Source organism: Lissotriton vulgaris, chromosome 1_2, assembly GCF_964263255.1.
Source record: "Lissotriton vulgaris chromosome 1_2, aLisVul1.2, whole genome shotgun sequence".
In the NCBI taxonomy this organism is placed as follows: domain Eukaryota; kingdom Metazoa; phylum Chordata; class Amphibia; order Caudata; family Salamandridae; genus Lissotriton; species Lissotriton vulgaris.
The window spans coordinates 239,313,065-239,326,465 of NC_141686.1; the positions used below are offsets into that span (position 1 = coordinate 239,313,065).

General features: G+C 45.2%; 1 protein-coding gene across 1 annotated transcript in view; it reads right to left on the reverse strand.

The window, feature by feature from the left end:
• Nucleotides 1-13,401, reverse strand: part of LOC147736415 (uncharacterized) — a 465,378-nt gene that overhangs the window by 357,129 nt on the left and 94,848 nt on the right. The window contains exon 5 of the mRNA XM_086953155.1: nt 139-292. Within this exon, the coding sequence (XP_086809281.1) occupies nt 139-292 (154 nt within the window). The remainder of the gene's footprint in view (nt 1-138; nt 293-13,401) is intronic.

The following is a 13,401-nucleotide window of genomic DNA, read 5'->3' on the forward strand; positions in this document are numbered from 1 at the left end:
ATGGGTGTAGGGATGGATGGGTGAGTGGATGAGTGGATGGGTGGGTGGATGGATAAGGGAAAGAAGTACCTGGTCACTGCAGCTAGATGCTACAAAGTGCTATCCTCAGGTGAAATATCCCCCTCTCCACAGTCTCACCTGGAATCTGCCTGGATGAGCCCGATCTGGTCCCTCAAGGCGTCCAGGGCCAGCTGGTTCTTTTCTTCTTGAGTCTTGAGCTCCAGCAGCATCTGCTCGATGTGGGAGGTGGAGGAGCCCTGGTTGGCAAAGGCCGAGAGTCGCCTGCGGATGTCTGGGAGCAGATCAGAAGGTATCAGAATACAGTGAGTATCTTTCTGAAGGGGATCCTCAGAAGGAGGAATCATAAAGAGCTCTCCTTAGAACCTGAAGAGATTATGCCTTAAACCTTAACCATGAATCAGTCTACAGTGTTATTGCAGCCGCGGATCTCCAGTGGATATCACCTGGGGCCTCCCTTAATGCATTAGCAAAAGTAAAAAAGAATACTTATCGAAGGCAAAATAATATGCCCTTCTTCATAAAATGGAGAGCTTGCTTTGTAAGGGGAATGGGAGTATTTCTACAAATGAAAGTTAGTATTTGTAACCAAAAAATGTTGTACTTTTAGAAAAATCACAAGCTTTTCCTTGTACATAATGAAGCAAGTTTGAAAACAGTTTATTTACTCCAACTGACGAGCTCAGATTTTCATGGCGTAGTCAGTGTATATCAATTAACCCCTTCCACGCTCATGACGAGCTGGGCTCGTCATGGCGTAGCCTCCTCGCACGCTGATGACGAGTCCAGCTCGTCAGGTAAAGTGCGTTTTCGCAAATCTCAGCGTGCGAGCAGAATAACGCTAGCGCGCATGGTGTTAAACGACAGGCTGATCTTTGGGGTAAAATGTCTGCATTTCTAACATTTGTTTAAAGCACTATTAGCCCAGCCTACTATGGATCTTGAGCAACTGGGCCAAGTTCCCCTTCTGCACTTGACTCTCAGTCGAAGACCGAGGTAGGGGGGTAGATACAGATTTGCGGACATGGATTAATACCTCGAAGAGCACCCAGCAGCAGCAATAAATCAATGTGCAATCAAATATTCATTTTTTTTTAAAGAAGTATTTTATTTCTAACTCTACTCATTCAAAGGAAGAATACGGCATTCACAACGTATTGGGCCACCACAAGCAGGGATGCACGCAGCACACGCATCCCGTTTTCATATTCTGCAAAGCACTCTAGCCTTTCTGTATTGTGATTGTGCCACTTGCAGGCACACATACACCCAGCACACACATTCATCATGCGCATGCTGCACAACAGTATATCCTTCATGAATAGTACTCCCCAAACACACACTACAGAGCACTACATACTTCATGTACTACTCGCTGGTAGACATACACCCAGTACATGCACTCACCATGCACGCACCGCACAGCCCTGCCATATACCAATAGTGTATCCTTCCCTGGCGCACATACAACCAGCACAGTCACAACTCCAGCGCTGCGCAGCACTTCACATTCAACCGATGTAGGCAAAGGGGCGATTTACGCACACAGCAGTGGAAGTCTAAAAGTAAGTGAGCCTGTAGACCTCTCTCCAGTGATACAGGTTAAAAAGACGTGTCTAATACCACTGATCACTACACAATATGCTGCTACCACCACACGTGTGCTGCTTAACTCCTGGTGAAGGCGGTCGCCTGCCATCACTTATGAGGGTAGACCTTTGGGCGCCCCTCCTGGTTCAACTAAACCGCAATTGATGAGATAGGCCTATGTCATGTTGCACATGAATGACCCGTGTTTGCCTATGACAACAAAGATCAGCAGTAGGGATCCAGGCACTTAGGGCAGGGGTACACAACAATTACCATACACAGGACTTTTCCATTCCAACAACATATAGAGCTGGAATTTGAGGCCCTGAGTGTACAATCTCTTTCTTGTACTGAGCATGGGTGCTATTCTGGAAACACCCTGATCCCAGCAGGTGTTGGGACAAATGGTACCTTCAATTCTCAACAATCAAGATGCACAGCACAATTACATTTTTTAACAAACACTGAATGGGTTTCTGATCCTACCATGCAAGTGTTACACACAACAAAAAACTATTTAAAATTATTTACTCTGCCTATAAGAAGCCACAAACACAGAGTCCCTCCACAACATAATGTTTTAAACAGATGTTAGAAATGCAATCATTTATCTCCAAAGATCAGCCTGTGAGTTTATAAAAATAGACTAATATCACCATCAAAACGTGAGCATGTCATTCAACGTAAAAATACTTTCTACAAATAAGCTTCATTTCGTACACATACATGCTTGTCATTTTTCAGAAAATACACGTATCTTTTGTGCCAAGTACTAACTTTTCATTTTTAGTAAATCAAGGAAGTTTGCTATCGGTTAGAACTGTTGAGTGGGTTTTGAGAACAGCCCTGCAGGCCGAAACACGTGTTGGCTTTAAGTATTGTTCTGAAGATACTTCTGAATAAACTAGAATAAATAAAAAGTACAAAGAGAGAAACCAACTTGTTTTGTTTGATTGTTAGACATATGCTGTGCTTCTTGACTGATGAGAAACCTAAACAACAGGTTTGTGTTGCAAGGGTTGGGATTGTAAGATGTGTGTAAATTTGTCTCACTTGCCCAATTGCAGTTGATTATCAGCTTTTGATAAACTACTAGGTATGGGTAGGATGGGAAAATTAAAGAAATGGAAAAAACATACTTGGCAGAGGGTGTTTTAGACATTTTTTTAAAGTAAAGCGAGGAGGGGGGCCAGACCTCATGGATTATTGAGGTTACCTGAACTTTTTATACAATCAATGGCCTTTTTGCATTTAAAAACAAAAAATTGAACATTATAATGCGCCACGTGACCTGAAAATTATTTCAATTGTCTCCAGACCTCCTTAACTAATGGTGAAATTCCCTCTAGCTACTACACCATACCATGCTGTAAGTCCAGAAGTTGCCACAGCAGATCACATTGTGGAATTTCTTGGGAAGGGTTTGACCCAGAGCTGAAGAAACCCATCCCCGGAGATCCATGTGTTGCTTATACGTGTTTCCATTCCCCCTCTCTTGCACAAATCTCTTTTATAAAGATATCTCTCATCGTTCTGTCCATAATCTGTGCCATTCTGTGCTTGGGACCCTCTTCCCCATTCAACACAACCGCCCCTGCTGAATGGTCTTTAACCTCAATTGATTAGAGAGCCCGGGGAAGCACAGCAAAAGGGGTGATCTATCAGCATTTATTTTTTCCAGTTTTATACAGCACAAACTTGACCCAAAGGTATCAGAGCACTTTACACCAGCACCAGTTGCATTACAGACGGACACATTCATTTTGTTAGGCACGGGGAGATTAAGGGGCATATTTACAATTACTGGCGCATCCTTGCAAATTAGCAGGGATGCGCCAGTAATTGTGCGCCATGCCTCCGCCACTCATGATGCGCCGCATTTACAATGCGGCGCACCATGGGGCAAAAACGGCACAGATGCGTAAAGGCGTCGCATTGCTGGAGTTGCGTCACATGCGCGACGCAGCTCCAGCAATGCTCTGGGGGGCCCATTCTACTAATGCTGCGTCAATCCTTACGCCTGCTTCAAGCAGGCGCAGGGGTTTGACGCAGCATGGGCCCAAAAATGATTGAGTGAAATCGTGTAGATTTCTCTCAGCCACTTTTAGGAGGTGTTTCTGCACCGGAACGCCCCCCCTGCGTAGGAACGCTTCCTTCTGGCACAGGGCTTTACAATGTGACGCATCTCCCAGACGTAAGTTCCCCGCACCATGGCGCATCTTTGTGCCGCCGCTGCGTCACAAAAGTGACGCAACGGCGGCGCAAAAGAGGCGCAAGGGGCTTGTAAATCTGCCCCTAAGTGATTTGCACAGATTCACAGGATGTTGCGTGTCCCCTGCCACCGCTTTAGCGGTTAGGCTACATCCTCATCCAATCCTACACCCAATGGAAGGTAGATCCCCTTGGAACCTCTAAACCTGGCTGTGCTGTGACTCTTTCTGCTACACAGGTTTGCCGCACCGTTTCAAACAGAAAACAAGACTTTCCCGCTCTAGAACTGGCTGAGCAGCAAACCATCTCTATAACGTTCTGCCAATTACCTGTAAATGTAAATCCGTATTTGTAAAGCGCAAACTACTAACTCTTATGGATCTCAAGGCGCTGTGGGCCGTCATGGAAGATTAAGTGAGCTATTGCCCAGAGTCACACGGTGCTGAGCTGAGCTGCCGCCAGAACCGGGGCTGGAACCGTGAACCATGTGCTCCGAAGGCAGCTGCCCTGGCCGCTGCACCACACCTCTCCAATACCTATCAAAATGTTAGCCTTGGCAACAATGAGGCCACTGAAAACACAAGATGTTTCTCACCCAACTTCCGAGGCCTGCTTATTATCATCAGGAAACACCCAGAACCTTTTTCAATTGATAAAGGAGTTTGAACGACGTCTGAGCCAATGACAGGTATGTAAACAAGGCCCTCAGAGGGTAGGAAGAGGAAATGTATCGATCATGATGGCCAAGCGAAGAGCTGTTGTTCTACTTGTTTTGTTTCTTTGAAGGAATTGAAGAGGTTCTGAATGTTGGGAGGTAGGTAACTTAGGAGGGCTTGTGCCAGGGCCCAAAATATTCCCCTAAAGCGGTGCCACCCACAGCTCCTGCGACCTCCTGCAGAATGGCAGTGCCACAATTACCCACTAACCATCACACCTAATCAAGTGAGACATTTTGGACTATTACAGCTCTCCTCAAGCTGTGGGCATGCCATGGTCTGAAAGTGCAGGTTTTAGCATTTTCTAATACATTGAGGTGCAGATTTACAAGCCTCCACTTTTGAGTCATTTTTAACATGGCAAAAGTGGCGTAAGGGTGGCGCAAGAGGCATGTAAATAAGCCCCTGAATTGCTAAACCCTTGTGCTGTGCTCAGAAAAAACGGGCTGAGAGCCCCACCACGTGATGTTGATGGAGCAAGGATTCGCACGTATAGCGCTCTGCTCGTATGCAAAACCCTTGTCTAAACGGAATAATAATATTAACACCATTGTTCGTCATTTGTAAAGTGTTTTCCCTACACGCGGGTGTCCCTAGGATGCTTGCTTGTTTGTCTTTTCACGTACTAACGAAGCTTGCACTGAAAATGGCTGCTTTGCCGCAATTCAGTCTGCGCATGCGTCGGTCATACCCATGTGATGTGACGCACTCGCATTCTGGAGGGATTCTGTGCTCATGCGCATTGATGCTGAATATGGCCGCTTGTCTCTCACCACGCTCTCTGCTTACTGCAGCAGCTTTAGCCTATCTATTCTTTCGCATTAATCCCTAATGCTATAGTTATTATAAAAGTAAGGGTTGGTTATCTCTTATCGTGGTATACAGTGCGATCATTTTTATGTATGATTCTAATTTGTTTTCGCTTACTTTTCATGTACCGCGTCTTTGTGGGCTGGGTAATCATGAGCGGAGCCATGCTTGAAGCTCTGCTGGGCACCGTCACGTGACCAGAGAAAGTTCCAACTGCGCAGAAGCTAAACCTAGCCAGCTGGCTCCTGAAGCACAATGCGCCTGGGAACGTCGCTGGGAATACGGCACCTCACCTTGGAAATAGCAATACTGTTGCTACCTATTGAAAAACTGTCCTGTACTGCTGTATTCTATGCATGGGAACGTGAACCTGAGGGGCGGGTATTCAAAATCGCATATTTATCATGTGAAACTAAATTCTAGGAGGTGGTAAAGACCACACCACCTCTCCTGACCAATCACAATATGGGAAACTGTCACTTGCAACATTAGGGGGTGGTCTGAGGGTCCCCAAAATTGTATAATTACCCTAGTTTAGCTTAGGAAAATTGTCCGACTTGTCCGAGTAGCAGACCTGTCACTGACCCTACGATCTCAATAGGTGCTCATCCTGAAAGTGCTGCGGAGCACTTTGTCCATACTTTCCACAAACTCCCAAGGGGTGGAAAATCCTAAGTGCTGGCGAAGCACTTTGCTGGGGAATTCGAAAATCCAATCGGGGTTTCTGGCGGATTACTTGCAGGAGGGGGTAACGCAGGCGTTGCTGTCCGAAGCTGTGGGTGTTGGTCGTACCCTGGGAGGCCCAGTCCTTGATCCGAACCTGAGGGGTATCCTGTCCTTATTCTCCGTGAGCTGTACCTGCTCACAGTCTGGCATTCCTTTTCTGAGGGTCCCTGTCCCCGTCTTCCCAACTGACCCGTGGCCAGGGTTGGTCTTCAGTCTGAATTAGGTAAATATAGATTGTGGGTTTGCGTATCTTTTTATCTCTTTCTTTCTCTCTCTCTCTCTGATCTATTAAAGCATTCTTACCTATGTTATTGCCTTATTGCCATTGAACTTATATGTGCCTGAATTTTAGTTGGTTCCTTCTCTCCCCTTTCCTTTAGAAATTCATTGATTTTATAATCCACAGCATGTTCCCGTTTTTCCCTTTCCTTTAGTGGATTGCAGTGAAAGTAGCAAGAATAGTTCAATACTTAGGTTAAGTACATGTTCTAGGTCCCATTCCCATCCTATGTTCTAGTGTAAAGTTGCAGTGAATAGTATGTGCTAAACTTCTCCCTGTAGTTTCCCATATATTCTAAATGGTCATATTGTTTGTGCAAAGTTATCTTTTGGTATTGATTTTGATGTTTGATATATTACTCTGTGTATCGCTTATTATTTTGGCTTCTTCACTTTGAATTCTTATATAAAAACTAGAACTTAATCAGGTGTCTGTGGTCATTTTACAAAAAACTGTGGAAAGTATATTGTGGATTTTAAGGTGTATTGGATGTTAGGCCTGTCTACTTTTCCTTAACAGCTCCAGGTCCGTCAAAGAATTGCGCCTGTGGTAAGTCGGGTGCATGGTAAGCAGAGGTAAATCCAAACTTGATTACTCCTAGCAGCGTGCAGGAGGAGAAATCCTCACCCAGTTTCACCCAAACGAAATTAAGTAGTTCTTCACGCCAAGGGCCCAGTGCGTGTTAGAGAATTGGTATCCCGGGTGACCTGGGGAAAACTGCGCGCTCTAGCAGTAATTTCTGGCTAGCAGAGGATGGTTTGGACTAGTTAGATTAGGTAGACAGGATAGTCATAAACAAACCGTGAATACAAAAACGTGCTGCTGATTGTTACTGTATTTTTACAATATTTTTGAAATATGTTTTTATATGTAAATGTTCATGAATTTGCATTGCTGTTATAAATACTGTATGTTGAATTAACCCAGAATTGTTTGTAAATGTTCAGTGTAGTCTGAATCCCCGGGGAAGTATTTTAGCTAACGGTGAGTAGAATCCGGTTAGCTGTTGAAGTCACTAAGCTTGAGGTATTAGTGCAGGGTTAAGGATAACTGGAAGCACTAATTAGGACCTTTGTTCTGGAGTGAATGATAGCTACGAGTCCGTTATAAAACTTTCATTGCGATATCACCTAGTAAGGGTCGCATACGGAAGGAGTAGTAGGGTCTCCGAGGCTTGTCTGGTAAGTAAAATAGTTCGCTGGTGAAATCCTGGCTCAGTACATATCCCCGACTAAGGTGGATGAGCCAGAAGAATAACGGGTTCTATGTTACTAGTGTGAAGGGACAGGCAAAGAAGTCTATCCAGAGTGAATGAAAAGTAGACAGAAGTGGTTTACTAGTAGCGAAAGAAAAGTCTTTTCTCTTTTTAGAACACTCAGACATAGTGGCAAACGTTGCGTGTTATTAACTAAAACTTGCACTCGCACTTTAGAGAGAGTAAAAAGTTTCCGTTACCTTGTGAAGGCGGGAGTCAGTCGGAGAGCTGCTCTGACGTCACTCCGTGCCGCGCTGGTATTGGTCAGGACAGCGGGTGTGTAGTGAAGCTGAATTTGTGAAGGAGGGGTGAGTGCCGGAGCGTGAGACTTGTTCTCGTGAAAGGCCGCGCACCCATTGGTTAAGAATTTCTGTATTCACAGACCGGATTGGGTATTGTGAAATAAAAGTCGCGCTAGCATTGGAAGTACAAAAGTAAACAAAATTGATCAAGCCGAGTTCAAAGAGAGTCCCGAAGATTATATGTGGTATCCAGATTTTGTACCTCATCCCAAATACCTAGGATTTTATAAGGATCAGCTTATACGAGGTAGACCGCACATGATGTATGGAATAAAGAGAAAATTGTCATTTTCGGATAAAGTAAAGAATTTTTTCAAAACTGACAAGCCCATTAGAACGAGAGAAGGTGTACTCATTCCCCCGCCAAATACCCCTGCCTCTTTTATGTTGTTTGATAAAGGGTATCACACTTGTGTCTGGCTAGAAAATTGGGCAAAGTATACTCTAGATGACGGAGTCCTGGCATTCCCTGTTGAAGGTACATTTAATGGTCGGATCCTGTTTAACTTAAGGACCCGCATGAATGAATTACACCCTAGACCTAGGTTGACCCAGTACGAAGCTTTGGAGGAATGGGAGATTGAGGCTGCAGAGCGAGATAAACCCCGAATGGATAAAGGAGTGAGTAAGTGGTATCCCAGACTTCCCACGCCGACCAAAGAGCAGAAAATGAAACAGTGGAGGCAGTCTATGTTAACTGAAGGACTGTTTCCCATGATGGGAGTATTAGAGGAGAAAAAAGGAAAATGTAAAGCAAAAACCCATCACCTAGCACCTATGGGGGATGTAGAAGATGAACACCTGGAAGACTTGTTAATGAAGGATCCACCTCCCTATGTAGCAGAATCAGATTCGATGCATTCTCAAAGCTCTGTTACCAATTACCCCCGGAGTAGGAGGGAAAGTGATACAAACGGGATAGCTACAAGCAGTAAACCTAGTGGAAGGGATGAGTTTTGCAGACCTAAGTCCACAGTCCCGAATTATCAGCCATTCGGGGAAAGTCCCCCTCGATTGGTTACCCCGACTGCCCCGAGTATTTATCCATCCTTAGTACCCCAGGTATTACATGGCAATACTGTTGAAAGGGGGTTGCAGGAAAAAGAGAGAGAAGTCCTCTGTAAACAACGAGAGGATTTAGCCAGAACCATTGCACAGATGCATCCCATCCTGAGGCCTTGACCATTCCGGTAACTATTGGTCCTGCTATCCCGATGTATAAGAATGACTTGATTAGTCCCCTTCCTCCTGTCATCACCCCAATACTGCCTACTCCTAGCTGCCAGACCCCGAGGAAAGAAGTATTCATAGATGAGGATCAGGAAAGTGAGTGTGAATCTGGAAGTTTAATGGATTTGCCCATAAGGGAGTCGAGGGCCAGTGTAATAGGGACAAGGAGTCAGCCCAGACAAAAGGAAGTGGTGATTGAAAGTGCATCTGGAATTAGGAACGCCTCTTTAGTTTCCCCTGAAGAATTGGACAGGTGGACAAAGGAGATAGAGAAAGAGACCACTTCTCAACCTAAAACTTTGGAAATATATAAATTAAGAATAGAAATAGAAGAAATGATGGCTGGGAACGTGGGAGTTGAGCGCCTGAGCTCGTATAATGAAGAAGAGTTACTATTCATCAGTAAAAATCTTACCCGGAGTGCTAGGGTGCTCCACGAAAAGATAATGGATGCCGCTACAGAAATGGGAGTTGATGTTAGTCGCTCCAAAGTTCTTCAGAAACCTTACAGAGTAGACTTCACAGACAAAGACCTAGAAAGCCTGAATGTGATGGGGAAACAGATCCAAGTAAAGGAATTATTAAAACTCCTGCAGAAATGGGGCGAAGTGGGGAAGTGGAGAACAAGGTGGGCAAAGAAAAAGGAAGGCAGCAGGGCTGGGTCAGTAACCTCAGAATTTGTATTAAAGGAAGTAACCCCAACAGAAAAGTTGTGTCCCATGAGGGAGGTCCCGGGAGGAAAATATGTCCATGTCCCTTGGTCCAGACAAGACATTGTGTCATTTACAAATGACTTCCCGAAATTACGTGAGAAACCAGTTGACTGGTACCGACAGGTAGAGCGGTTCATAAAGGTTCAGAAATGCCTGTTGAAAGACCTGGATGGGTTTTTCGATATTGTGGTCCCTGTGGATCTGTGGACGGAGTGTAAGATAGAAATTGATTGGCCTAATGATGAATACCCCAGAGATGAGAGAACGGGAGCCCCTTCACCGGATGTGATGAGGAAATATGACCAGGTCATACAGTATCTTAAGAAAAAGGTGCCAGCCAAAGAGACAGATTGGACCCGAATAGATAGAACCACCCAAGAACGTGATGAGACAGTGCATTCATTTTACGAAAGGTTACTACAGGTATTCAAAACTTACAGTGGTATTGATAATGTGGACATGAAAGACATGACCCATTTCAGTTACAGATTTGTGCTAGGATTAAGGCCTGAAATATCACAGTGGATTCGAGATAACAAAATCAGTTGGCAGGGAAAGCCCATAGATGATGTCCTGAAATATGCAAAATACTGCGAAGATGAGATCGAAAATAAAAAGAAAGCCCTCAAGGAGAAAGTGATGTGGGCACAGGTGAAATTAGCTGAACAGCAAGAAAAACAGTTAAGTAAAATGCCTTCTGATAATAATGTTCAGAATACCAATTCTGGGGGGGGAGGAAAGCCCAGACCTAAAATGAGTCGTGAGGAGGCCATGAAAAAGTTTCCGTGCCATGGGTGCGGCCAGATGGGGCATTGGAGAGACGAGTGTCCACACCTACAGGCTGGTAATGCCCCTGTAAATGGTTTAAATCCACAGGTGCCGAAAGAGGGGACAAGGAAAACCCAGCAACAGGTAAAATTACCTCCAGTACCTCGCGCTCCTAGACAGAATTTTAAGAATCAGGGTCAGCAGAATGAGAGGGCGGAAGTATGGGAGGTTGAGAGTGAAAGAAATGCAGTCATTCCACAGTACCTGCTAAGTGATACCTTCCTTTGTGAAGATCAAGATTGACGGGGCCTGAGAGGGGAGGATGAGGAGTGCGTACTTGGCGCCTCCTTACCGGTAGACCAGACTGGACCATACATTGAAGGAAAGGTTGAAGGCAGAGATGTCACCTTTCTGTTGGACACTGGTGCTACCAGATCTACTGTAAGAACAGTGGATGTTCCTAACCTACCCCTCTCGGGAGAAGCGATCCAAGTAGTGGGCGTATCAAATCAGATAATAAGTACCCCTGTAACTGAACCAATGGAGATTTCCATAGGAAATTTCAAGGAAATGCACAGATTTGTGGTCTGTGATTCCAGTCCTGTAAACCTACTGGGACGTGATTTGTTGTGCAAGATGCGTTGTACCATTTACTGCACACCAAATGGCGTTGAAATTCAGACCCCCGATGAAGATGGCCTGTACAAACTAATGTTGGTCAGACAAGATGCTGATATCAAGCCTTTGACAATTGAGGATTTACCTGAGGAACTCCAGCTAAGAGTAGTACCTGAAGTGTGGGATTTCACGGGAAAAGATGTGGGCCTGATGGCAAATGTGGACCCGGTTAAAATAGCAATAAAAACAAATGCTGTATACCCCAAAACAAGACAGTACAAGATGAGTGCAGAAGTGTAGGCAGGAGTAGCGACTGAAATAACGAGGCTGCTAGAAGCAGAAATAATAGAAGAAGTGTTGAGCAGCCCCTGTAATTCGCCTATCATTGGGATCAAAAAGCCTAGTGGGAAGTACCGGGTGGTGCAAGATTTGCGCAAGGTAAACCAAATTGTTGTGCCTTGCTGTCCTATTGTACCCAACCCTGCAGTAATACTCTACCAGATTCCTTGGAATGCCGAATGGTTCACTGTCATCGATCTGTGCCACGCGTTCTTTTCCATCCCATTGCACCCTGAAAGCAAATTCCTTTTCAGTTTTGAGTTCGACAGCCATATCTATGTCTGGAATCGTGTCCCCCAGGGGTACACTGAGAGTCCATCGATTTTCAACCAGATACTGAAAAAGTGCCTTGAATCCCTAGTGCTGCCAAGAGAGTCTGTTTTGGTGCAGTACATAGATGACCTGTTAGTGGCATCTAAAACCCAGTCTGACTGTGTCACTGACACAATTGCCTTGCTGAATCACCTAGGAAAGGGAGGACATAAAGTGTCGCCTGACAAATTGCAGTTTTGTAAAAACTCAGTGAAGTATCTGGGGCACCAGATAGAAAAAGGAATCAGGAAAGTAACTACCGAAAGAATCAAAATAATTAGAGGAATGGAACTGCCCAAAACTCAGAAAGAGGTGAGAATGTTCTTGGGAGTTGTGGGTTACTGCAGGCAATGGATTGCAGGATTTGCGGCTCTAGCCCGACCCCTGATAAATATGACAAAGAAAGGAGTGGAAGACCCCGTCCATTGGGACAGTGAAAGTATGAATGCTTGGGTAACTCTGAGAAACTGTCTGTGTACCGCACCTGCATTGGGTATGCCTGAGTACAATAGACCATTTGAACTGTTCTGTGACACTAGAGAAAATTGTGCTCTTTCAGTCCTAACCCAGGAGCACGGATCAGTCAGGAGGCCAGTCGCCTACTTTTCGGCCACCCTAGATCCAGTGGCGGCTGGACTGCCTGGCTGCTTAAAAGCCGTTGCTGCTACTTGCGTCAGTCTGGAACAGAGCGAGAGCATTGTCATGGGACATCCCGTCACTGTCTATGTTCCTCACTCTGTTGTCATCCTACTGACTAGAACTAGGACCCAGTACCTCACTCCTAGTCGGCTGACTAAGTATGAGAGAATTTTGATTGGTGCTGAAAATATAACTATCTCCCGGTGCAATGTCCTAAATCCTGCGACACTGTTACCTGTCCCTCTGGACGCAGAATCGGATGAGGGTGGGGAACATAATTGCATTGATCTGACTGAATATAGCACCAAGCCCCGTCCTGACATTCGTGAAATAGCACTACGGGACGGGGATAAAACAATGTTTGTGGATGGCTCGTGTTTGAGACATGAGAGTGGGAGTCTGAGTGCTGCCTATGCTGTGGTTACTCTGACAGGAGTCGTCGAGGCATCTTACATGCGCGAGGTGAAATCTGCACAAGTGGCGGAGCTTATAGCGTTAACTCGAGCATGCAAGAGGGGAAAAAACAAAAGAATTACTGTTTACACCGACAGTCAGTACTGTTTCGGGGTTGTTCATGACTTCGGCCAATTGTGGTTGCAAAGAGAATTCATGACTTCCTCTGGCACACCTATCCGAAATGGGAAAGTAGTGCATAACTTACTGGAAGCTATCCAATTACCCAAAGAATTGGCTGTGGTCAAGTGTGCGGCTCACAGGTCCGGAAATGACGACGTGACTGCCGGTAATAGGTACGCTGACAAAATTGCACAGTTTTGTGCCCGACACCAGATGTCCCTACAAATTGCCCGGTGGGATGGAACCAGCTGCCAACTTATGTTGTTTGATAATGTGTCAACGTGGGAAGAATTAAGAG